Genomic DNA, 24,528 nt, shown 5'->3' with positions numbered 1-24,528 from the left:
GTGAGGGTGGGGAGCGGGAGGGGCTCCGCGGGGCTCCCCGGTTCGGCCGCTCTGGGCCCGCTGAGGGGCCCCGCGGTGCTCGGGAAGGCTCTGGGGGGGGGGCTGCAGCGTGGAGGAGCTGTGCCGCGTGCAGCAGGGGCTGTGGAGGCTGGGGTTTAACCTCGGGTCATGGACGCCTGGGGTTTAATCTAGGATTATGGAGGCTGGAGTTTAGTGCGAGCCCATGGAGGGTTGTGGAGGCTGGAGTTTAGCCCAGGTCTCGTTTTTAAGCAAGGCCATGGGAGAGTGGGGTGCAGCCCCGGGCTGTGGGCCTCAGGCGCTGCGCTGCCCTTCCAGCAGCTGTAATGGAACCCAGGCGTGCCCGGGGCAGTGGTGGAGTCAGCAGCGCTAACAGCGCTGGTGTAAGATGCACGAATGGAATATCCATGGGGAAACTTTGGCTAATAGAACATTCAGGCTCGTTGCAGGTGGTTCTTGGCTTGTTGTAATGGTGAGGCTCAGGTCCTGTATTTGAAGAACCTGCCCAGTCTGCCTTCTGTGTTGTTTTCCCCCATTTCTGTCCCAAACATTCTGTTCCAAAGCAGGTGTCCTTTGGAAAGTCCCCTCTCTCCCTCTTGCCTGTGTGTTGTGCTCATGTGTAGCCTAGAATTAACCCAGTGCAATGGTGGTGTGCCTTTAGCATTTTCATACCTTACCTCGAAACTTGGGTCAGCTGCATGGTGACCTGTGCTAGCTCCAGCCTCTCCCCACCAGCCCATGAAGCTGGGTTTAGTTATTTTTTCCTGGCTTGGGTGAGACAGGTGTAACTGATGGTACTGGTAAAACAGAGGAAAGGGGGCTCACCGATGGTGAGCAAAACACTGCCCTGTCTTCAACTTCTTTAATGTTCCATTTCTGCAGGAGAAGACAGATGTGGAGGGAACGCTGTTTGTTTACACGAGGTGAGGAGGCTACATTTTAACCTAACGGGTGAAAGCTGTGGATATGGAAAAGCTGGCTGGAATGAAGTAAAATGCTCCCCCTTGCTCAAGGGTGAAAAGAAACTGAAACTAGCAGAAACAAAAGGAAAGTGGGGAAGAAAACACTCTGAAGGAGACATTACCTTGTATTTTGATAGGACTTCCAAATGTGATTTAAATCTCGGTATGGGTAAACTGTAGGAATTTTTTGTGTAAATTTAAATAAGATTTGCAGTTTAAAAGTGTCTGAACGAAAAGGAGTGAAATAAATAATGATATTGCTTAAAGGAAGGGAATGGCAGAGCTTTTGAAATATTGTGTTCCCTACTTGGGGAACTTTCATACTACCTGTGTCTATTCATTTTTCATGCATAATACATCCAACATTTTGGGTGATTTTAATCCTTTCTTTTAGCAGCAACTCTGGTTGTGGCTTTCAGAGCATCATTTTTTACGGCATTTGTAAAAATGCACATAATGTTTGTTCTGTTGCAAAGCCTGCCCCATGCTGGGGTTTCCATGCTGGTGCCCCAGCATTTCTCTGTGACTGTTGTTAAAATCAGAAAGTTACACAGTCAGCAGGTCTTGCAGTAGCTGCTGGGGTATAAGGCCAAAGCATAAAGTTACTTTTTCAACTTTTATGTCAAAGAGGAGCCGGTAGGAGAGCTGAGAAAGCAAGAGATGGTTTTGAGAAGATGAGAGGGGTGCGTGTGAGGTGACAGAGAGGCCCAAGAGCCTGTCAGCTTTGTGGGAAGTGGGAATGCTGGTTCCAGTCTTTCCGGCTCTCTTGTACCAGCAGTGGCAATGGTCATCAGTAATTTTTCTAAGCTGCTCTCAGGTGAGTGGAGATCAGATGCTGTTAAAATTACCACCACGAGAGGAAAGAAGCAGCCCTTTGTTGTGGTGGCAGTAGGTGGATGTGGCAACTTGTGTGCTGCAAAGCAGAAGCAGTGTTTCCTGGTATGTTGGTTTCAGAGCTCCAGAACTGACAACACGAAACCTGCTACTTCTGGTATTTGTTACCTTTCACTGTTCTTTTTGTTGCCTGAGGAAGTTTCCATTTAGGGCAGAGGTTACTGCCTGGCTGCCCTTTAGGCAGCAGTATGGAACAGGTTGTGAACTGAGAGTAACATCATCATCAGTTTTAACTTTCTGTGACTTCTGCAGAAAAGACATTGCCAACAGACATTTTGGCAACCACTGGTGTTGCCTTTGTTGCTTCTCATTACCATAGTCACAATGTAAAATGACATTACTTGGGCTGGCTTATTTACTGCCCAGCTCATCTTTGTGAGTTCTGAGGAGCCGTTAAAAAGCCAGACTTCCAGCTGGGTTACTACCAGTGGAAGTGGACTGTTTGTTTGTTTGAAGTGAAATATTGACCCTTGCAAACAAGGATTCTTGTCAAAAATTTCCCTTTCGTTTATTTTTTGGTTGACACCAATCCTGTAATACAGGTTCCTGTGTTTTGGTTCCATAGAGAAATCCACACACCAGCAATTAAGCAGAGATGGCACTTTCCCCCAGTATTTAGCCATCTTATTTTCCTTTGTTGCCAAACTTGGTTTGAAAGGAGTATTTCCTGTCAGGATCATGATAAGTTTCACAGTTCACTTTTATCTGAGAGACTTGACACGTAATCCCCATGAATGAGCATAATGATTTAGAGTCATAGAGTGGTTTAGGTTCATCGTTTATCAGGGATCATTCATGGCTGGGGGAGGATTCACAGCTGCTCTGGGGCAGCCTGTTTCAGTTCCTCACATGGTCACTTTTGTCCTTATGCTTTAGGTGGTACAGAACATTCTCTCTTTGATGACTGTTAGTATCTGCAGTTGTTAACCTGGGTGCTGAAAAGTTTGCTTGCTCTGACTTGTTTTATTTGCTGCCCTCTTGTCCAGTGAGGAACTATAGGGCAGATGGTGGCATTGGATCATGTGATGCTGAGGGTCTGTTTATTCCTCATGTATCATGTAGGGCTTTGTCATAATTAAAAGGATTAACGAAACTGCAAGAGTCAATTGTTATTTCCTTGGCAACAAAACTAGATTTTTGTAGCATCTCCTAGAAATAAATAAATAATGAATTTGGAGCACTACACAGCAAAGAAATTCTCATTATTTCCTTTTTCCTCGACTCGATGGGGTTTCTACTTGTTCCTTTTCAGATCGGCTTCTCCAAGGCATGGTTTCACAATCATGAACAGACTGAGCATGGAAAATCGAACAGAACCTATTACTAAAGACCTCGATTTCCAGCTGCAGGACCCCTTCCTACTCTACAGAAATGCCAGGTGTAAGTATGTGACACGTTGGGTTAAATGCTGGAGTCGGGTTCCCTTCAGTCTGTTCTTGGTTAAGGTAGTCCAAGTGCTTAGACTGCAGCTTCCACGGGCTGAAATTGAAGGAATGCATTTTGCTTTTTTGGTGCGCTGAGAGAGAAGAATTGCTCAGTGCTCCCTAAAATGCCACTCTGCTAAAGAAAGTGTTAGAATGAGCTTAGGAGTAATCTCCTCGTTCCACTGACAAATTTGGATCCTTATGGTTGCGTGTCTGTGATGGGCTGCGAGAGACAGAGAAAGTCTCTGTGTGTGCGTGTGTTTTCTGAATATACCCCAGTCAGTGCTGGGAAGTCTCAGTGTAATATTTGTAGTCTTGATTTTCTGCATAAAAATAGACAAATGCAGCCAATCCAAACCCTGTGTTCTGCTTCAGCTCCAAAATACTGTTCTTGGAGCACGCTGGAAGGCAGGTTGCTTCTCAACTATTAGGCGTAACTCTTGACAACATAATGCTGAGTCTAATTTAAACCCCGCTGAAAGACAAAGTTATTACTTTGGGCTTTCTGTTTATATTGCATGATTATCTTTGCACAAGAATTAGCAAGTGTCAGGCAAGCTCAGAAATGAGTGGAAGATGTGAGGAAGCTCACTTGTGCATGCAGATCCGCACACAGACTGTTACAATGTGCAGGGAGCAGTTGTAAATCCACAGTTCGTAGCTGTGCTTGAAGCAGAGCTGTAGCACATGATCTGGGCTTTGTCCTTTATGCATAAAATCAGATTGCACAAGTGGTTTATGTGAACTGTGATGCTCAAGTGTTCCCTCTGGGTGAAGCAAAGGCAAAAGCAATCTGTGGCTTGCAAAGCAGCCCAATTTGATAATGTGCTAGACCTTTTTATTTCATAAACTAATTTGGAGTTGGAAAATATTTCAAGAGGGAATCCTGTTGTTCACACACACTGTGTGGTAGAAACAATAGAGAAAGAACATTCTAAATAGCCTAAATGAAACTGCTATTTTTGAGAGTATTTGCTAGGTTGACAAAGAATTGGAATTCAGAAAGAAACTGAAAAGATTCGCAGACATATCCAGGCTAACCTAGACTGGACCAGCCATTAGGATTTGAAGTACTATGACACCTCTTTATTCCCTCTGATTTGGAAGGGTTTTTCTTACATAGGTGTAATCTTGTTTAATCTCGTTTTGAAACTCCATAGGAGTTTATTTATGTAGATACTAATATCTACCTTTTGAAACCTGATCTCTTAATTTTTCATTTTTGTTGAGACAAGTGGTATAATGAGTAATTAGAAATTGTCATAATTCTGTAGGGACAGAAAATAAGTGTTTATGTGCAGTAATCACAGTTTATGTGTAGTAATTTATTTTTTTTACTAGCAGAAAAATCAGGGGTTGAGGGATGTAAGCTGTCTTTTCACTAAGAGATGTCAAAATTTTAGATTTGTGGGGTCTCAAATATAAGAAGTAGCCTGTGCTTCTGAGCAGGATGCCTGGGTCTGTGGATCTGATTTTTACCAGGGTTAGCTGTTTGATCTAACCTAGGTAAATCTATACCTCTTAATTGAATCGAGAATTTGGTTGTTTGAGAGAAGATTCATGTTTGTTTTACTAAAAAAACCCTATAAAATCTGTCAGTGTCAGGTGAGTTCTGGTATAAGGATATGTTACCCCTAGATGTTTATCTTCCTAAAATAATCTTACAAAGGTTTAATTATTATTTCTTCAAGAAAACTGAAGGTTTGATACTTCAAAGGAAAAACTGTTGTTTTCTCAGATTTTCATGAGGACATCTGTTTCCAGAGCAAATTGGAAGACAAGTTATTTGCCAGCTCATTTGACTTTTCTTTAGGTCCCTACAAATAGTTCATATGGTGATTTCTTCACTGAGTTGCAGATACCTCTTGCCCTTTCTTCCTTACTTTGTATTTCAAAGCCTTTGCAACATAAAATAATCTCCTCAACCTTAAGGATGTGTTTTCACAAGGGTCTCATCCAAACACAGTTCTGAATGTCCTCTTGAATTTTCTATAGGAATATTTTCCTGCTGTTGTGCTTTATTGTACAACTTGTCTTTATAGCTTTTTGCAAAACTAAGGCTTGAGGCTTATTCCTTGTTAAATGAAGTTCTCATACAAAACTGGGGGGCTCAGGCCCTTGTGTTGTCATATTATTTTTATCCCCTGCTTTCCAATACTAGCAAGGAGTACTCAGTAATAGCTGTTTACTTGGCAGAACAGTGGACAGTTTGGCAGTAATACTTAACAGTAACTGGAAACAAATTATCTTTTTCTAACGTGTTGTTTGACTTGGTGACTTCTTATGCTGTTTTTCATACATGTCTTCTTATTAGATCTAACAAAACTAACCATTTCCTCTGTGTTTCTAATTGCTGGCTCTCCCCATTGTTTTGTTTGTTCCAGTATTCAAAATTCATTTTGTACAGCTGAATTTCTGTGGCTGGTTGTATCACACAGTCTAAAATAAATCCTCTTGGCAGCAAAAGGTGGTACTTGTGTACTGGACAAGTCCAACAACATTTTGTCATGTAATAGCTATCCTTTTGTAAAGCTTGCTTTGTATCCAGTATATGATTCCAACAGACAAAATTTTCCAAAATGATACACAATAAATATACATTTTAGAATGGTTAAAATAAAAAAGGTATATTTCATCTTTTTACTTGATTATTTTTTCATATTTCTTCTATTGTTTCATATGATCCTGGTCATCTTAAGCTGAAATATTGTCTAAACACCATGTTGGAGACACAGTCTAGTCCCAGGACTTTTCAGGCTGGATTTGGGATCCATGCCAGTTAATGTTTGCACTGATCCACTATTTCACAGAAGAGTTTTGTTTGGGGAATCTGTTAGGGTAGAGCTGGGCTTATTCATTTCAAAGCCAGGAGGGAAGCTCAAATTACAGTTTTTAATGCCAGCAGAAATCTTTGTCCACCAAGGAACAGAAGGTTTATGGATCAAACAGGCAATTTGCAATGAGACCTTTAAACTCACATAGTTAACTGCAATTTTAGATGTTTGCTTTCTGAGAGCAAGACAGTAGTTCTGGTTTTGTGTAGATGATCTAACAGTTTTAAAGATTTTTTAAAATTTCAGGAGTTGTGTATTTGACTAAACTACATAACTACAACTTTTTTCATTAGTTTTTGGTGATAGTTATTGGGAAAGCCAATATTTAGAGCCTGCTGCTTAAGCCTTGATGTTGATTGATATGAGATAGTTCAGAAGACATACATAGCAGTAAATTATTGATTAAATTACCTTCGTTTTCTCCCTTTAGCAGCTATATAATAATAACAGCTATTCCCCAGTCTGTGCCAGGTGTTTATGTCTGTGTGCTGGGTCAGTGAATTATTTCCTGATTTCACTCATTTACCTTTTCATGGCTGAACATTGGTTTTGATGCTTATAGGAAACAGAGAATTTGGGGAATATCAAGTTGCTTATCTCAGAGCTGGCTTCACCTTGAGCATTTCAGCTGCCAAGAACACAAGATCCTACCTTAAAATAGTATGCTAATTGTGACAATGATCTGATACAGGTTAATTGGGTGCTTTTATGCTATATTGAGTGGAGAAGAATTGTGTGACACGTCAACCAATTCTCTCTGACAGGTTCTGTACCTATTTGGACACAGAAGTTACTTTTTACTTCTGTGCCACATTGTAGCAAGGGCTTTGCTCATGTCATCTCCTAAGCTTGCCATGGAATAAAGCCTTCTAGTGAGATGTGTCTGCTGGATTTGGCCTTCTGCAGAGGCTCAGCAAGGAGTACAGGCATGCCTGGTTTGGGCAAAGCTGTGCAGACGCATGTGGTATGTACATAACCTCACACTTGTTTCAGTTCTGCAGTTTAACCTGCCACCATATGTCTATCAGAACCCTGAAAATTTGGTATTATTTTCCCAGATTCCTACACTGCAGAGACATCTGGTAAATGGGACAGGAGGGAGAGGGAAGTTTGCCAGGTGTCTAAAGAAATTTTGTGGGTTTTATCTGTTGTTCATGGGTATTTTTTATTCTTCCCCCGTCGTTCATAATTATGTATGAAAATTTTTCTAAACATATGCTTGAGGGCAAGTGATTGTAAAATGTTTAGGAAAAGGTAACAGTGTATATTTTCCTCAAACTATTATTTTTCATTCTTAGATTGTGTTACAGCATCCATGAGCCCTCTCAAATAGAACAACTCATCTTCATTTGAGGCTGATCATGGCTCATTTTAGTTCACCCTTCTAAGGTGATACATCCTGGTAAAAATACAAATGGATAATAAGTGTCTCACCTCTGCAGTGACCCTGCAAGTGACATTTCTCTTGTAAAGAGCATCTTAGCTTGAAGACTTATAAAGTTTACTTCTGAAGGGAAAGTAGGAGGCAAAAAGAAGAGAATCTGAGTGACATGTAAAATATGACAAACAGTCTTTTGGCTACCATGGTGTCTTTCTCCCCTTGAAATGTGTTCATAGTCTATACTACGTTATTGTGTAATACAATATTTTAAACCTATTCTTCGTTCTGATTTTTTTTTCTAATTTGAGAATGAAACCAGTATTTGGTAGTTAAATTTACTTGTGTGTATATTTAGACTCGGTCTTCTGTATATTGACCAATAAACTACTACTTGGTCCATTGAGACAGGCAAAATAGATATTCCAGCCTTTGTCTTTATGATGTAGTAGTTTCTGTTCAATATTTTTGGTTTGGGTAAAAATGTCAGTTTAGAAAGGAGAACCTTATTTATCAACCTCTTCCCTGCCAACATGCATTATCAGGTCCAGTATCAAAACCCCAGCAGGATAAATGCAGAAAACTGAAATGTGTATTCAGTTGATTATTCCCCAAATGCTCATTCGTCTTTCAGAATTTTGAAACAAATACCTGTAAATAGTTTTAACTTTTTCCAATTTGTGTTATTTTTTCTCTAAACTCAGTGGTCTACGGATTCAGAAATGGCTTTCTGTTGCTGCATTATTAAGCAAAATGTGGTGTTTTTGTCACAACTGAATAACTTAAAACCAGTTTTTTTTAAGGTTAAGTTTGTTTGCAGAATTATTATTCCATCCTGCTACAACCTGCATGTTTTGTTGAAGAAAATATTTCTGTAGTTTAAAAGTCTTTGAAAAGTGTTTGTCAGTTTGAAACAGAAGTGTCAACCCATACTGTAGAAATGCAAAGTAGTTTGGCAGAAGGGCCTTGTCCTTTTTCGGGATGTATTCTTCTCAGCCTGGTTTTTTGCTAAACAGTTTTGGGTAAAGCTCTTTTTAAAAAGTCAGCCTGGACTGACTACTGCCATTTGTGCAGAATACAAATGATTGTGGTTTACCTGAGGTTCTGTCCTTGGAGACATTTTTGTCTCAGAGATACAAACAAATCTCTCCTCCTTTCCATTCCAGTTTCTCTCCTTTGGTCAGCATTTTAAAAATTCATCGTGTATCCAGCAAGACAGAACAGCAGCAGAGGTCACGATTATCTTCCCTGGATGTTCCTGACCTTAAAGTGAAACCTCAGTTTTGCTGAGTGTTGGAATGCTAACACTCTTAAGCATAGGCATTATTTCCCTTTTTTAAATTTCCAAAGAAAACACGCACGCTGAAAATAATTAATGTTTTTGTAAGAGTTGATTCTAAACCCAGAAGATGAAGGATGCAGCATGAGCTTTGTCATGTTGCATGCATTTTTTTGGAAACCTTTTTAAGTTTCTGTCCAACTTAACTGTTTTATAGTTTGTCATCTGCAGATTTTCTTGAGAGAGGAGAGCCAGTTTCTTCCTGCCTCTATTTATTGGATTCATAGTGCTGATAATTTTTTCTTTCATGCGAGGTGGCCTCTAGCACTCAGTTTATTGACTTCCTTGTACCTACACTCAGAAATTATCTGTTCATAAACCAGTTTGTAAAAGCATAGATAAAAGCATTACTAATTTTCTACTACGTTTCCCATGTAGTTCCTGCCTTTGTGGTCTATACTTCAACTAACCAATGATTTTAATGTGCTTAGAAAATGGTAAAAATTACTTCAGAATGTCAAGAAAAATAATAAACTGCCCCTCGGAAATTGTATAGATACCAATTTACATTTTTATCACTAGAACCATAAAATATGTGCATTTATATATTAGATTTTTGTGCTTTCCTGTCTCATTTTAATTTTCAAGGATACCTGAAAATCTTTAATGCCTGCCTGCTGAGATATAAAAATATTATTATAACTTGATGGTATAACTTAATATTGCACTTGGGGATAGATGGACATGCAGCAGTGCTGGCTCAGGGGAAGTGGGTTTTAACATCAGGAATTAGGATTTTGCAGTCTGGTAGCTTTTTGGCTTGCCTGTTCTAGAGTGCACAAACTACAGGTTTTGAAACCTGTAACTAAACTCTGCTTAAATCTATGGAAGGGGGAGTGGATTTCTAACATAGGGAAGTGAACAAAAATATTAATTAAAAATAAATCAACTGATTTATTTTTGCCATAGGATATAGTTTTTTTTGGAACCTTGTAGTTGATCATGATTTCTTCGTTCCCTAAGTGTCTCTCACGCTGCAGCTGCCACTATTCTGAGCAGAAGGTTGGGCTAAGTGAACTGCAGAGACCCCAGCCAAACTAAATTATTACTGTGATTCTAGGATTAGCAGGTATTAGTTAATTCAGCTTTAGGGTGTTTGGGGGTTTTTTTCTGTGTATTGTGGAGAGTAAATGTTCTATGATTTAGGTTTTTACAGTTCATATTAAAAAACAAAAAAAGGAGGACGAACTGCAAAACTATTTTTTGTTTGTTGTTTTTAAAGCAAAATAGTTTGTACTAATAAGTGTTTCTAAATTTAGTTTTTCCAGGGCTGCCTTATTATTCATATTTTCCTTCAAACTAAATACAGTTTATGTTTTTCAGTGGAAGCTGTAGACACCACTTCTGAAGGCCTTAAGTTTCAATTTTTGATGCGTAACACCATGTCCCTTGTCACGCTGCCCATCTCAGCACAGATATTTCTATTCAGACTTTCTAAAAAGGATGTTTCAGGTGTTTCTTCGTCACCATTCCTACCCTGAGGATTTGGTGCCAATTGTGGAAGCCTTTGACCGAACAAAGCAAGCAGTTAAGAATGGTTTTCATTTGTCGAGTGGCTTTTTGCAGCTGTAAATACGATGACTGCAGCCATCTTTTTGCTCTAATGATGTGTTCTGTTGCATGTTGGAGGTGCTTTAAAAAAAAAGTGTAAGGAAAAGAAGTGCAGAAATCCTAATGTAGGTTTTCAGTTTCAGCCCAATCTGGAAGTCAGAGCAGCTTTATGCCATGCGAGAAGAAACAGGCTATGGAGCTAAGATAAAAAAGCTGTGTAGTTTTTTGATGGCTGGTAATTATTTTGTGCATGGGGGAGCTGTAGCTCTGTCTGGGCAAACAAATCAGTAGGAACAGGATATGGAATAGAGTTAGAAGCATGTATCAAGCATCCCACCTTTGTGATGAGTTTCTGTATGGAATGGCAGGAGAGTAATACTGCATATATCTGCTAGACACAGTCTTTGTTTCCCATTTATGGATGTCAGCATATAAGCAACAAATTAGCTTGTCTGGAGGTTTACTGTGGAGAGTGTAGTGCCAGTGCTGGGCATTCCTGACGTCTTTTCAAGATAAGATAGGCATATGATGCAGTAATGCTCAAGAGTTTGGCTTGCAACAGATAATGATTTTTTTTCAGAGGGGTTATTTTCATGTGGCTACCTGTACAGCCTCTACTTCACACATCCCTCCTGGTATAGCATAAAATGGGAAGTGTTTCAGGATCAGGGGCAGTACGTACATGAGTGTCTATGTATTTCTCCTGCAAACAAGGATATCCCAGAGCTGGCTGCTTTTCACAAATCCCTTGTGTAACCGCCTTTGCAGCTTAATCCCTTCACATACGCACGCATGTATTTAGTATTTCCAGCTTTTGTATGTTTTAAACTTCTTAGCCTCTTTGTCTACAAAAAAACCCTTTTGTTTCTTTTTCTTATACTTGCATTCCTTTTTTTTAATCATGTCACAGTGGAAGTGGGGAAGCAATGTTCATTAGATGCTCAAAATACAATATATAACCAAGATATAACCATCCATCTACCATGTATAACCATCCATCTACTTAACTCCCCAGATTTGAGAATTACCAGAATTATCTAGATCCTGTGGTGGTGTGATCACACATTTAGGGCTTCACAGTACATTATCACCAAATACTGCTGCGAGGTATTAGTGTAGTCTCCTACATTACACAGATTGCTCTATTTAAACACGAGGACAACACTCCTGGCAGCTAGCAGTACAGGTTCTGTGCACACAAGTGGGTGATGTTGTCTTACCTCCAGGTTTGATGTAGAAGCAGTTCAGCTGAGTTTCATGCACCACCTTCCCCTTGTACTTCGTGTCGGGTTCCCCTGGCTGGTGGCTGGCCAGGGGGTGATATGCTTGCCGAACCAAGGCTTGAAACATTTTTAAATTCCAAGGAGCGTTGAAGCAGCTGAACCTAAGTGTATTTTCTAGAGATAGTGAAGGCACATTCCTTTTGGTTAATTTTCTTGCTTCAGAGTTATTTTATGTAATAGCCTTGTACAGAAGTTAAAACCTGAATATTGTTTTAAATTGCTGACAACTGGATCTTCTCATCTAGGAACTATTTTCTAGCTCTTTGAAATGTTTGCAATATCTTTTGCATTCTCCTTCCTTTTCTTGCTGTTCACTCCTAATCCTTTGCTTGTCCTCTGTGCCTTACACTCAGCTGGAGCCTTCTCCTCCCCCTGTCCGTTTTTCAGGAAAACTTGGATTGAGGAGTGAAGATAATGGGCGCCGTCCACCCGTCAGCTCATCACCTCAGCGAGCCATGACGATCTCTGGTTTCTGTATGTCCACACGGGCTCCTCTGATAATATCCTCTTGTGCTTGGAAAAAATAGGTTTGCTTAGCAGAGGGTGGACTACGCTCCTGACATAGCCAGAAAACTTCTCTTGGAATGTGAGCTTGCTTACTCACACTCTTTTATATGTGTGTGTATGTGTATAAAAATATTTGTAACCTTCTCTCAAAACATGGAAGATAAATATGTGAGCAAGTGTATCCCACAGCACATATACAAGCTGCTCACTTCTGTCTAACTTTGATTTAATACAAGCTCTTGAGTGCCTCATCAGTGCTCTCTTTGTCAAAACAAGCCTTAAATCGGCAGTAAAGAATACTTTTCAATTACAGGAGGGAAAAGGAAAGAAACCCTTCCCAAGTGTAAGATAGCATACCCTTTAAAGGACAAGGAATGTGTTACATACAGAACCACGGTGCAAGTGCTCCAGTGGAATTCCACTCGGGCTGCAAATGCTGCATGGCTTTTTTGTCTTAACTGGCATACAAACCAGTAACAGCACTGGGCTGAATGCCTGCTGCCTGCTCTGCTTTAATCATTGTGGCTGCAACCCAGTTGTTGGGTTTGCAGAGGAGCTTCCTTTAATAAAATACAAAGTCTTCATATCGTAATGCATTGCTTAAAATCAGTCTGAAAAAATACCCTGGTGGGTATTTCCTTCTGGCTTCATTATTTTGGACATACATATGCCTAGGACTTTTGGAGCCTGGTTTAGTAATCCCTTTGCATAACAGAGGTATTATTTACGTGCATTAAACCAACCAGAGAGATTCTGTAGCCAGGGGGAAAAGAAAAAGTAAGTGATGTAAGACACATGCTTCAGGTCAGAAGTCAAAAATAAAGGGACTCAGAAGATTCTTTCTGTGAATCATCTGCTGCTGGCCATTGTCTTAGACAGGGTATGGACTTTCTGTTTGATGAGCTGTACCAATTCTTTTGTCTCTGCCAAACAAACTGCCTTTCTGTAACATTTCAATATCTTTTCCTAAACAACATACAATGTTAAATCCTCTATACAGGAACATGTAGCGTCTCTCAATTAACAAGTTCATGAAATTTCATAATAATTAGAAAAAGGAGAGAAATGACATTGGAATTTTTTTTGTAAGGTATGGTATGTCTTCCTGCAGGGCTTTGCTACTTTTTGTTTATTGTTACCTGTTCTTATTCTGGTTTCTCTCATGTGAATATTTCTCTCTCTCTCTAACCCTCTTTAACAGAAAGAAAAGCAGATGTTCAAATTTGCACTGAGAGTTAAAAGCTGAAGGAGGGGAGAGACTGAGGAAGGAGATGATGATAACCCTGAAGTTTTACTCCTAAAGGATTATGCATAAGCTAGTAAAACACTGCTGACTTCTGAAGCAAAATGAAATATGCATTTGTACTTTGTGTGGAAATAATACAGTTGCTGCAGTGAAAATAGTCCAAGGCAAAAATCCCAAATTTTTATTTAAATATAACTATCTCTATAATCAGGGATTCGAAGTTGCAGGCTACCTCCCAGTGCTGCTATTGTGAAATGTTTAGCTGCTAATATAAAATGAATTTGATAACTGTGAGGGGTTTCTTTTCTGTTGAATTACAGGTTAAATAAGAAACTGTTTACTACTTAAATTACATTTGCTTGGTGACAAATTTGATCTCAGGGGTGTGTTGTTTCTCTCTTTGTACACACAACATTCTGTATTCTTGCACACAGAATGTCTCGTGTGCAAGAATACTCAGAAGTTTACTGACTCTTCTGTAACCTGAACACTAACTTCAGCAGTTAATATAAAATTTTAAAATATATACAAATGTGAATTAGAATTACAGTAATTAAAAGAAAAAAGCAGCAAGGTACTTCAAAGGGATGGTATTCGTATCTTCATGAAAGAAATTGCTAAATTTCAATTTCACAACGAAAATGCAGGTGTAACATTTATATTAGTACTTTAACGATCCTTCACGTTTCAAGCACGTAAAAATGCAGTGACCATATGTGAATGATAAAGGCTTCAGGGTGAAATTTAGCTTGTGAACACAGTGTGAACCTACTCACAACTGGAGTAAGCCTATCACTGTTTGCCTGTCACTCTGTGAGAGCAGTGGAAGTCCTTTCTGTGCCTGGAAGTTGTATTATATTGCTAAAAATTGTACTGAAAAGTTTCTGCAGCTCTACAGCCAAGCAGATGTTGCTGAAGGCAGTGTAAGAGCTGACTGCAAGAGAAGGAATGGCTACAGAACAGCAGAGAACTCTTTAATGTGTTGAGTATAACATGTTAACAGGCTGCGGCAAAGCAATAAAAGGGAATGCATGAGATACGCTGTAAATACGAGCTTTGTGAGATCTCAGGAGGAGTAGTTGACTTTTGCCTATTTCTGTGTGAATTTTTTAATTCTTCTTCTAAGCATTTTAGAACTAGAGATGGTGTAGGAAAAATCAAACAATTGCCTACCTCCAAAATGATAGTGTGTACAGAGTATCCAAATGGAAAAATACAAAAATGAGGGGGTTGAAATTCTCTTGATCTTAGGGTATTTCTTACGTGTTTCTTGTTACAAGTATATACAAGTAACTTAGACTTTTATTGTTGCAGGCTAAGAACTTAGTCCAGATCTGCAAATGTATTTCCATTACTTAGGATCTGAAGGTATGCAGTTAAGAAATACGAGATGAGATCACAACAGTCAGAATTAGAAACATCATCTATAGTTAAGGTTGCTTATTTTCCTCATGAAGGCCTTTTTGAAGTTCATTATTTTGTGGGAGTTAAACCATTTGGAGTGACAGCTCATCATACTGATTATAGTAAAAATTCAGGTTTCAGGAAAAAATGACATGCTCTTGAACACCTATTTGAGGTTAAAATCGTCTTCTCTTTTTTCCCCTCTCTTCAGATGTACTGGAAAATGGCACTGTCAGAGTTTGGAAAACAACGTGACCTTGACTTTACCTATAGCTGTGGAATTAGAGGTGTACCTTTGGCAGGTACCTCAGAGATGCACTTTAAAAATAATTGGGAACATATTCTTAGATTGGACTAAATTATAAATGAAAACCTTGATGTGAGAATCCTGGTGAGTCCTCTACCAGCTGTGTGTGTCACACACAGCAGAGCACCTTTTCCCCATGGGACTGGATGCCCAGATACTCCACAAGGAACATACAGAAGCTGCTGCTTTTCTTAACATAGTGGAAGGCAGGTGGAAAGAAAAGGGATGGAAATTGAGACACTGAAGGTAGCTCTCCTTTCTGTTCTTTCCAATAAAAGTAGTTCTTCTGTTGTCCCCAGGCTGGAAAAGCTATGTTGTCCCCTTCTTGATTGAGGAGAGTTCTCTTTGCTCTTTGTTACTAGGTAGGAGTGAAGTGCACAGAATCAAGAAAAGGTTTCTAGTTGAACCTCTTCCACTTGTGACAGTGCTCTGTTAGTGTAAGCCTTTCTGCTGCTGGAAGGTATGGATTTATATTTAGCCTAGATTTGTGTAAGGCATTTTTGTGTTGTGTTCGGATGTGTTCTGTAGATCAGGGCCTGGCTTTGTTTCGATGCGTTGAAGACATGTTTTATTGTTTGCTTTAGAAAGTTAGCAGAGAATATAGAGCACAGGTAAGCTAAAAAAGAGAATAGTTTCAGATGTTGAGCAGTTGCATTTGTTTTCCAGTAAGCCTTTCTCTGATGGGTTTTCATTTCACACGAACCATGCTTGTGTTGGCTGAGGATATGTGGATGTAGTTTTTAGCTTTGCTGCAGACTTTTTCACTTACCTTTCTAAAGTCAGTGTCTATCATTTTTCTCTATCAAAACTAGAACAGGACTTTCACCCACCATTCGTTTCTCTTAGTACCTCTTCACTTACCTTTTACACTCCTTGAGTGAGACTCTTCAGTCATTTCCATTACAAAAGGCAATGGAGCTCTAGTCTGATGGGGACATTTTGGAAGTCTACTGTGAAATAGTAACGAGAACCACTTGTTATTTAAGAGAGCCTATTTATAAGAAAAAAATATTTATTAAGACCAACTTGTTATTTAAGAAATTGATAGCCTGGCATCTACAGCCTTCCTGCCTTAATTTCACTGTCACGCACCATCATGATTTAAAAATTATTTGGAACTGATGATGCAATGGCAGGAGGTGACTGGAAAACCAGTGGTGTGGGGGGAAAAAAATAAATTCTCTAAGCCAGATGGATCATAACATAGATGCTATTCCTGTGTCATGACTAAAAATTTCTTGTAGCATCAACAGAAGGCATATTTAAGGGAAATCTTGCAAATACAGTTTGCATTTGGGCTCTTTTCCAAAAAAAGTAAAGAACCTGCTGATGGACCCTTAGATCTGCTGAGCTTTATGGAAATAAACGGATCAATGGGCTTTACATTTTCCTGCAGTGCTAACAGAACTTCAGCTTTGAGGCCATTTAGAGGGCTTTCCAGTGACCCTGTTTTGTTTGACTGGTACACAGTTGACTTTTCATCGCAAAAAAATTCTGATAAATTTGGATTTAAAATCTGCCTGAAGTCAGTCTCTTACAGTAGAGCCACAGATAAGATTTATTAAACAATCCACTGTGTCTGTGCTGTCCCTTTTTTTTTGCCTCATGAAACCAGAAATATTTGCTGGCTCTATCTGGAAGTCTGCAAATTGGTCCCCCAACTTGCATGGACTGCTAGATGATGGCAGGAATATTTCAGGGTCCATTCTATTAACAAAAATTTTGTCTTGACTTTTAAGGCATGGTTCCAAGCACAAACAGATGGTAGTGAGGAACTTATTCTTGACTTGAGTAGCATTGCCAGTCATTGCCCACTCTCAAACCATTTGCTTTTGGGGGAAGGGGTCTGGAGGGGCCTTTTCATTTTGTTGGGGGTTTTGTTGCTTCATATTTTGTGTTTGGTTTTTTTCAATAAAATTGCTTAAACACTTCCTTCTTCACTTGAGTTTCACTGGTTAAGCTGAAAAATGGCCATGTGTAATCAGTGCTGGCCATGTGTAATCAATGCTTGGCATTAACATGTCTCTGAGTAGGATTATTTTTCCTTTAATAACTGGTTTGGTTGGGTTTTGAGTTTTCTTCTTGCTTGCTTGTTCATATATAATATTTTAAACATTTGAGATAGTGGAAATAGCAAGTCTTCCTTTTTTCTGTCTTTATTAACAGTTCTCCAATTAAGTGGGTTAGGAGCTTTATCAACCTTTAAATGAAAGAGCAAGTGTCTGATAATTTAACAGGTAGGGCCTTTTCAGAGCTTTTCAGGAATTTAGGTGAAGCTCATATCAAAATACACATTTTCATTGTTTGAAAAACTCTTACCTTGCTTCAATTTATCGAAATTTTTGTGCCTGAGAAACCATAAAAAAATTTGACTTCTCTTTAAAAGCTTCCAGAAATAACAGGATATAGCCAGAGAGGAATTTCCACTATTTAGAAACAAATGCATTTACCTAATACATATTTTGTACTGTGCAGCTTTGCACAATCTCAAGAAGCAAGAAGCCTAAAAATCCCAGTCCTGTTGATGAGCCACATTTCTATCAATTTGGTATAATAGGATACAACTGAAGGGGTTTTTTCTAGTGTTCTGGGTTTAAGTATCTAAAGAGAAAAATTTTGCATTTGAAAGAACTTAAAGCCTGTTTAGAGCTAGAAGAACTTTAGGGCTCCTAAACCAGGAAATACCAGCATTAAGGTTGGTTGTGCAATCTCTCTGTTTATGGAATTTTATATTGTGTGATTGTCTTCTTTTGCAATAAGGACTTTGTTTCAGTTATCAAATAGTTGGGGTGGTGTTCACATCCAGAGGCTACTCAGTATTCTGGTTTTTTCTCATTACTGATGCATGGGTCACTTTCTTTGTTATGTACCACTGCAGTTCTGCACTAGAGACAGAATTATTGGGTTTTCTTGTTGTTTTCTCCAATGATCATCACTATAATAGCTGATAACTCGTGAACAAACCAAACTGTTTTACCTTGCTCAGATTAGGAATGTTATTTTTCCCATTTCACAAATTGGGATCCTAGGGCAGAGTGGTTACAATTAGAGACCAATTAAATATGGAATATCTGATTTTAATTACTCAAGCCAAATTTTTCCAGTGTCTTTATTATTCACAGGTTCAAAAACACTTCTTACAGACTTGGATTGGGATGATTGGTGTTTTTGCAGGTCATGCACTCAAATCTTGCACCCAGGTCTAGGATCTCAACTCAGCCCCTGGGAAATGCAGCATACCCAGCCTGTGCAGCCACTTCAGATGACATTTCACAGCTTGTGTATCATTGCATAACATCTCTGGGATGGAATTCAGCCTTCCAGGATAGTGTGCAGCTGTCTTAGCTGCAGGTTTTTTATATTTTCTTTCCCTTGTTGCAGTCCTCTCATGCACTATGCTGGAGAGCAGGATGCAGAGCTTCAACAGGCAGGTCTCCTGTACCACGTGAGCCTGAGCAAAGGAGAAGGAACCTCATATGCTTGTATTGTGATTGTAAAACATCATGGATGAGAGGAACACACTCATATTGGAGCAGAAGAGCACAAAATTAGCATGGCATGCTTTAGTTCCTTTTTTAAACTACAAACTCATAGATTGAAAACCATTGTTGTGGATATAACCTACTTTGGTTCTTTTTTCAATAGGTCCTGCAATTGGAGGCTGCAGTAGTTTAAAAAATACTGGAGAAAGAAATGCAAGCATTGGTAGTTTGCTGAAGGGTCAGATATTGCATGGATGGTAGACAGCAGAGAGAAAAGATGAGCAACATAAAGGTGTCTGCCTGCCTTGCAAGACATGGATACAGGAACTTCTTTTTAACATAGCCAAGTGTGGATTTACATATTCAGGAGCAAGAGCCTAGACTATACATGAAGTAAAGTACCTTAAGCATGAAATCAAGAATAAAACAAAAAAATTAAGAATTTGTTTACTTTTTTAATACCAGCAAGTATAAAACAGTTCCTAGGTACAGGGGAATTTCTAGTCAGTAGTTATTTCTGTATTCGTCTTTACCAAGCTTAAAGACTTTGTGCAGTCTGTGGAGGAAAAGCTTAAAAATCACATGTTGCAGGTACACTGAAACAAAAGCTTTGATAATGGAAATGTCTATCCAGAAGACAAAAATCTAATCACTGGCATAATGAAGAGGAAAAAAATAATCCTAGAGAATGCCTTTCTTTTTAACAGAATAGTTAACACGAATGATTGAAGTTGGTAAGAAATCCTGTATTATCATAATAACCAAACGAATGTTTCAAGTATCGAGAGGTTAGAAATTGTTATCTGTAATTCTGGGAGATAGCAGCTGTCAGCTTCTGCTTATAAATAGTATCAAGTGTTCTAGTGTCTGTGAGGACAGGAGAAATCCGTAGCCAAAAAATGAAAATTGTAAGGCGGAAGCTTTCGAATTGGCTCTGAAGTCGTGATTTAAAACTTAAATAGTGTCCTTCCTGAAATTCAATCACTGAGCTATTAAAGGAGCTTCACAGATTTTGTTATAATTTTTCAGTTTCGATTTATGAGTAGCCTGCCTTTCTCAAATTCTAAAAATTCTAAAGACTGATATCCCTTACTAATTAATAATTTCAGTCAGTTTATTTAAGTAATTTATTTAGCTTCCCATTCAATATTAATTGGATCTTCTTGATTTCATAGCTGCATTATGTCATAGTTTTGTGTAACCTTGTTAACAACAATGTAATTTTGGCACTTCTTTTCCTTTAATGTCATCAATTCATTACTCAGGTTTGATTTTATCTTTTTCTGTTTTTTACAATAATCTCTTCTTACATAACTTTATGGTTGAAGCTGGGCCAAAAAGTGACTTAATATTTCCTCTTCTGTGTGGCAGTAGAAAAATTTGCTTTGTGCCTCTGATGTTTCGTGATTCATTTTTAACATGAACATGAAATTACCACTCTACAAATGATACTTAGATCTGGAATTCTATTTTGTCAAACACTCTGATGGAGTGGGAAGGCAGATAAAAGTAATCTGTTTATGTTTAATCCTGATAAGACCCGCAGTGTTTTCATGCTGGTAGAAAGCTTGCAGTGAAATTGCATTGTGTGTACGAGTGTGCCGGGTTCCATGGCAATTACAGTTCGTTATCATCTTAGATTTCTGGTTGTGGGGTTTTATGTGTTGTCACACACAGAAGAATAGTCTTTTGCCATTTTGTCTTCATCATTAATCAAGATGGAGGCCATTAATACTTACTCTTACTACTGCTATTTACACATTTTTCTCTTAAATAGGGATTACAGCAGAATATACCACTGCGCTGTGAATTTATGCCACGGTTACTCCACGTATCTCAGATTTCCACAAGTTACTGCGTTCTCACTGGTCCCTCATTCTCACATGCATGAAAGAGCTGGGGGTATGTTGTGCTGCCACAAGCTGAGTGATTGTTTCTCGGTGTGTTTCTGAAGTGTTCATCTGTTCTGGACAGATGGGAGCACTGTGGAAGGAAGAGCAGTAGGACTGTCCACTTCTGAAAGATTTCACCACTTACTGGGTGACCTCTAAGCTCAGAGGATGTTGGGCTTTGGTCTTAGCTTGCTTTCAGCTGTGCTTCCTAATCTGGCTTGAAAATATATTTAACCAAGGTGAGAAAGTAAATGTGGGTGTGTTTGAAGCTCAGCTGACATCTAGGCTAAAGGTCTCTGGATCTGCAGTATCCCGACTTAAAACTGGAGTTAAGATGGGATATGTTGTTGGGTGGTGGTGTGGATTGGTTTGGTGGCACAGACCCAGTGTCCTTGTTCTGTGACCCAAAATCGGGTTGTATTTGTTGCAATTGTACTTCAAAATATTAGTTGTAGTTCTGGAAAATCCAGAATAGTCTTTTATTCTGGTTATCACTTTACTTGTGTTTGTCTCGGAGCTGAGGTAAACTGGCTTGCTTCTGCTGTTGGTTTGAGTCTTTCAGCTTCTAATGGCCAGAAGCAGTGCAGCATTTCCAAGGGACCGCCAGCTTTCAGATTTATGAGCTATTCATAAATAGTCTTATGACAGGTCTGTTCTGTTGGCCAAAGGTGAAGCTGTCCAGCCTGTGTTGCATATTGATGATGCCACCAGCTGTGGTAGACAGAAGAAAACTCGAGAAGATGGAGCAGATGGCCAAAATTTCATCAGTTCTCTACTGGATATTGTTTTATAAAAAAGAAGAATCTTGATTAAAACAAATTTGATTTGTCTGGGGTTCTCAGTTTTCTTGCTGTGCTGTTGCACTGAAGAATATGGAGTTACTTGTGCTTTGGACAACAAGTTTTCAACTGTGTTTCATCAGAAGGATGTGAAGTTTTGCATAACAGCTCAGCGTTCTGGCACCTCATGAGTTGTTCGCACACTTTTCGACAGGTTCACAGCTTATTACTGGATGCCCATTGGAATATGCTGGAATATTATGTGTATTTGAAATGCATATGTTAATATTTATGTTCAAAAAGCTGAGGTTGCTTGTGCAGTTCAGCTCTTACATTGCACATTTGTAGAACCACTGGTGCATATTATGTTACTCGCCTTTTTTAGGTGAATAATAGAAATCATCACACTTTTCAATAATCATAAAAAGGACAGTGCATATTTTAAAAGTTAATTTTTGTATGGCTACAGGATGTCTGGTTTGTGGGATATTTTAGACTTTTTGCCAATATGCTGTATTAAAGAATTGGAACCATTTTTAGTTCTATAGAAGATAACACACAGCTAAAAATTTGGGGGGGAATGGAGAAAATATTATACTTGTCTCTTGCAAGCAGCTGTACATTCATTTTCTTTCCAAGCATTAACAAAGCCAAGGTACACTTCACATGCCACGGGTTTGGCTCTGTGGAATTGAAGGAGGTATTGCTTTTGGACTCTCCTACTATTAGGAAATATTACATCATCAGGGTCAGTGTTGCAATTGTTTTTAAACAGGTGCTCAACCCATTTCAAATGAAATCCATTTCCAAATGAAATGTAGCCTCTACTATGTTTGAAGACATGTTAGGAGCTGCCAATTCTTAGCTAGGTTGACATGACTCTTGCCTGCCGTAGGGTAGGGAGGGAAGGAGGAGGAAAGCCAGGATCTCCTTGTTTGTTACTGGGAACATGGACGTTGCCCCAGGCTGTGGTGATGGACAGGGAAAGATCTGGATTAAGCCTTTAAGTGCTTCTGTCTCCCCTTCTCACCGCAGATGCCTGAGGTTAAAACTAGGACAGTTGCCCTGCCGAACGTGGACAGATTGTTTGGAGACAGTGTTGAGGGTTGATTCCCAGCTGTCCTCCCCAGGCTATATAGCATGGGTGCAAGTGGAAAGAGCTCCCAGTTTGGAATGACTGTGGAACCTGCACTAACTCAGTCCCCTTATGGTTCTTACCATCATGATGTTTTCATTTGTGTTGTGTGTGTCTGAGAAACTTGAGCTACCAGGAAATTCAAATCTCTCATTCAGAGGAGATCTGAACTTAAATACAGATTTCTAATACTGGGGTTGGCTACAGATAATTGCTCATTTGCTGTTGAAAATTAATGGGCAGAATTATAGCAAATCTACAGGGAGGCAGAGGTATGTTCATACGACTCCACCAACTTGGATGCTATATAAAATAGACCTGAACATTGTTTGAAAACTAAACAGATTTTCCTACTTCCATAGGCATGCAATGCTCCTGCTGTGTGCTGGTAGTGGAGTCTAATGGACATGGTATGGCAACTGAAATAAAGGACAGAGAAAAAGATTTTAAAGAGGAAAACCCCACTGGTTGAGTGTTCTGAAGAAAAGGATCAAATACCTTTGCCTTAATTGAATATTTAAGGGCTTGTAATTTACATGCTTGGAGATGTGCCTTTGACCTTTTTTGATTTTACAGGATCTGAGGTGTCATTTTGTGTTTCTAGATGGGGAAAATATAAGATGGAAATAAATTTTAAAATTCGTTTACAGGTCACATTTAAATATCTACCAGGTAGAATTGCTGTTGGAGAAGATGCTCATGGTTTGTGTTTGATGTGCATTTACAGTGTCCATATATGGGATTTGGTTTTATGATAAGGAAGAATGCCAAAGAATTGCAGAGCTCATGAAAAAGTAAGTGATGGGTAAACAAGAATTCTGTGCTATTTATGTATGTATTTCTGTACATACATGCACATTTTATGTTTTTGGGATAATCATACCTTTCTACTTTAAGATTATTTGTATTAAATTTGTTGCAAGTGTCAAGCCTGCATTTCATAAAATCAGAAATAAGTCACTGTATTGCAGCTATTTTTTCTAATTTGTAGTGCAGCTCTCTAGCTACATCAGAGTGTAACAGTTGATATGATTTATTTCCTGATGACTCAGAGATCTATTTTAAAGAATTGTATTCTTTGGGGGTTTCATGTATTTTTCAATTTGGGGAGATTTTATTTTTTAATATTGTTATCTTTTCTTTTCCTGATATCAAGGTAAGTGCAGGATATCAGGAGGGCATGCTGTATTAATAGAATTTCTGTGGGTTTTGTCCTGTTTGTACATCATGGCTGAATTCCTGCTTCCTCATTTATTAGCAATATATACAAAACCCACTTTGTTTTTGGCATTTAAAGCAAGACTTCAGTTAGCTTTAAAGTCATTGCTTTCATACACATAAAAATGTGGTTTTATACACATGACACAAACTTTACTTTTGCAGTCCAGCCAGAGGTGCAGATTTCACACAGAACTGTGTTCTCAGCTGTATTTTAACCTTAGAATGTCATATGGGTAGTTGTTTTCAGTATCACTCTTTTCTTCACGTGTCCAGGATGGACAGGGCTCATTCTGCACTGTTTGCAGGGAGCCTTTTCTTAGGACTGTGTTCTGCAGGTTTCCATGTTTGCTTGGAGGACGAAGGAGCTGAAGTCGTCCAGATTTTATCAGCATATGCAATGTACATTTTTTTTAGAGCTATAATGTGGAGGATGTAGTAAAGGGGCTGGGTAGGAGCAGGCAGTGATTGGATGTTCCAGTTGTCTGTGGTGTATAGGGGTAGACACACCACAGACACAAGTCCTGTCACGGACAGGAGGGATGATGTTGATCCGGGTCTTTGGCATCCCAAGGAAACCCACAGGATGCAGTCGAGCATTAGGGACTAACAGAGCACAGTGCAAAGGCCCTGCCAGACCTGTGAATCTCCTTTGCTGCTCATCTGTCTCAGTCTTTAACAGCTTCTGTAGCCAGAAGTTGCTGAGGAGTGACATCAAGTTTGATTGCCAAAGTTGCCAAGGGCCCCAAAGCCCATTTCTGTAAAAATCCCCACAAGGCTCATCCTCACACATCCCAGTTCACAGCAAACTGCTTTCACTCTCCTACCACTATGTTCCAGATAGGATTTGTGATAAAATCCTGGATGGGAAGGTA

At 39.1% G+C, this 24,528-nt stretch overlaps 2 protein-coding genes across 22 annotated transcripts in view; one reads left to right on the top strand and one right to left on the bottom strand.

The window, feature by feature from the left end:
* The window catches only part of CACNA1C (calcium voltage-gated channel subunit alpha1 C), a 464,262-nt gene extending 452,122 nt beyond the window's left edge, over positions 1 to 12,140 (bottom strand). For 13 of the 21 annotated variants that reach the window (XM_042050204.1, XM_042050205.1, XM_042050210.1 and 10 more), the window contains exon 1: positions 11,621 to 12,140. In XM_042050204.1, coding sequence (XP_041906138.1) covers positions 11,621 to 11,750 — 130 coding nt within the window. In that variant the 5' untranslated portion in view covers positions 11,751 to 12,140. The remainder of the gene's footprint in view (positions 1 to 11,620) is intronic. The other 8 variants (XM_042050197.1, XM_042050201.1, XM_042050208.1 and 5 more) reach the window with 1 other exon arrangement.
* The window catches only part of DCP1B (decapping mRNA 1B), a 40,666-nt gene continuing 16,359 nt past the window's right edge, over positions 222 to 24,528 (top strand). Inside the window, exons 1-4 of the mRNA XM_042050212.1 lie at positions 222 to 401; positions 901 to 941; positions 3,127 to 3,254; positions 23,163 to 23,229. Of these exons, the coding sequence (XP_041906146.1) occupies positions 345 to 401; positions 901 to 941; positions 3,127 to 3,254; positions 23,163 to 23,229 (293 nt within the window). The 5' untranslated portion in view covers positions 222 to 344. The remainder of the gene's footprint in view (positions 402 to 900; positions 942 to 3,126; positions 3,255 to 23,162; positions 23,230 to 24,528) is intronic.

Source organism: Corvus kubaryi, unplaced genomic scaffold, assembly GCF_017639235.1.
Source record: "Corvus kubaryi isolate FWS band 111438036 unplaced genomic scaffold, C.kubaryi_AGA036_p1.0 72, whole genome shotgun sequence".
In the NCBI taxonomy this organism is placed as follows: Eukaryota; Metazoa; Chordata; class Aves; order Passeriformes; family Corvidae; genus Corvus; species Corvus kubaryi.
The sequence above is the reverse complement of the archived record's forward strand: the minus strand, read 5'-3'. Positions and strand labels throughout refer to the sequence as shown.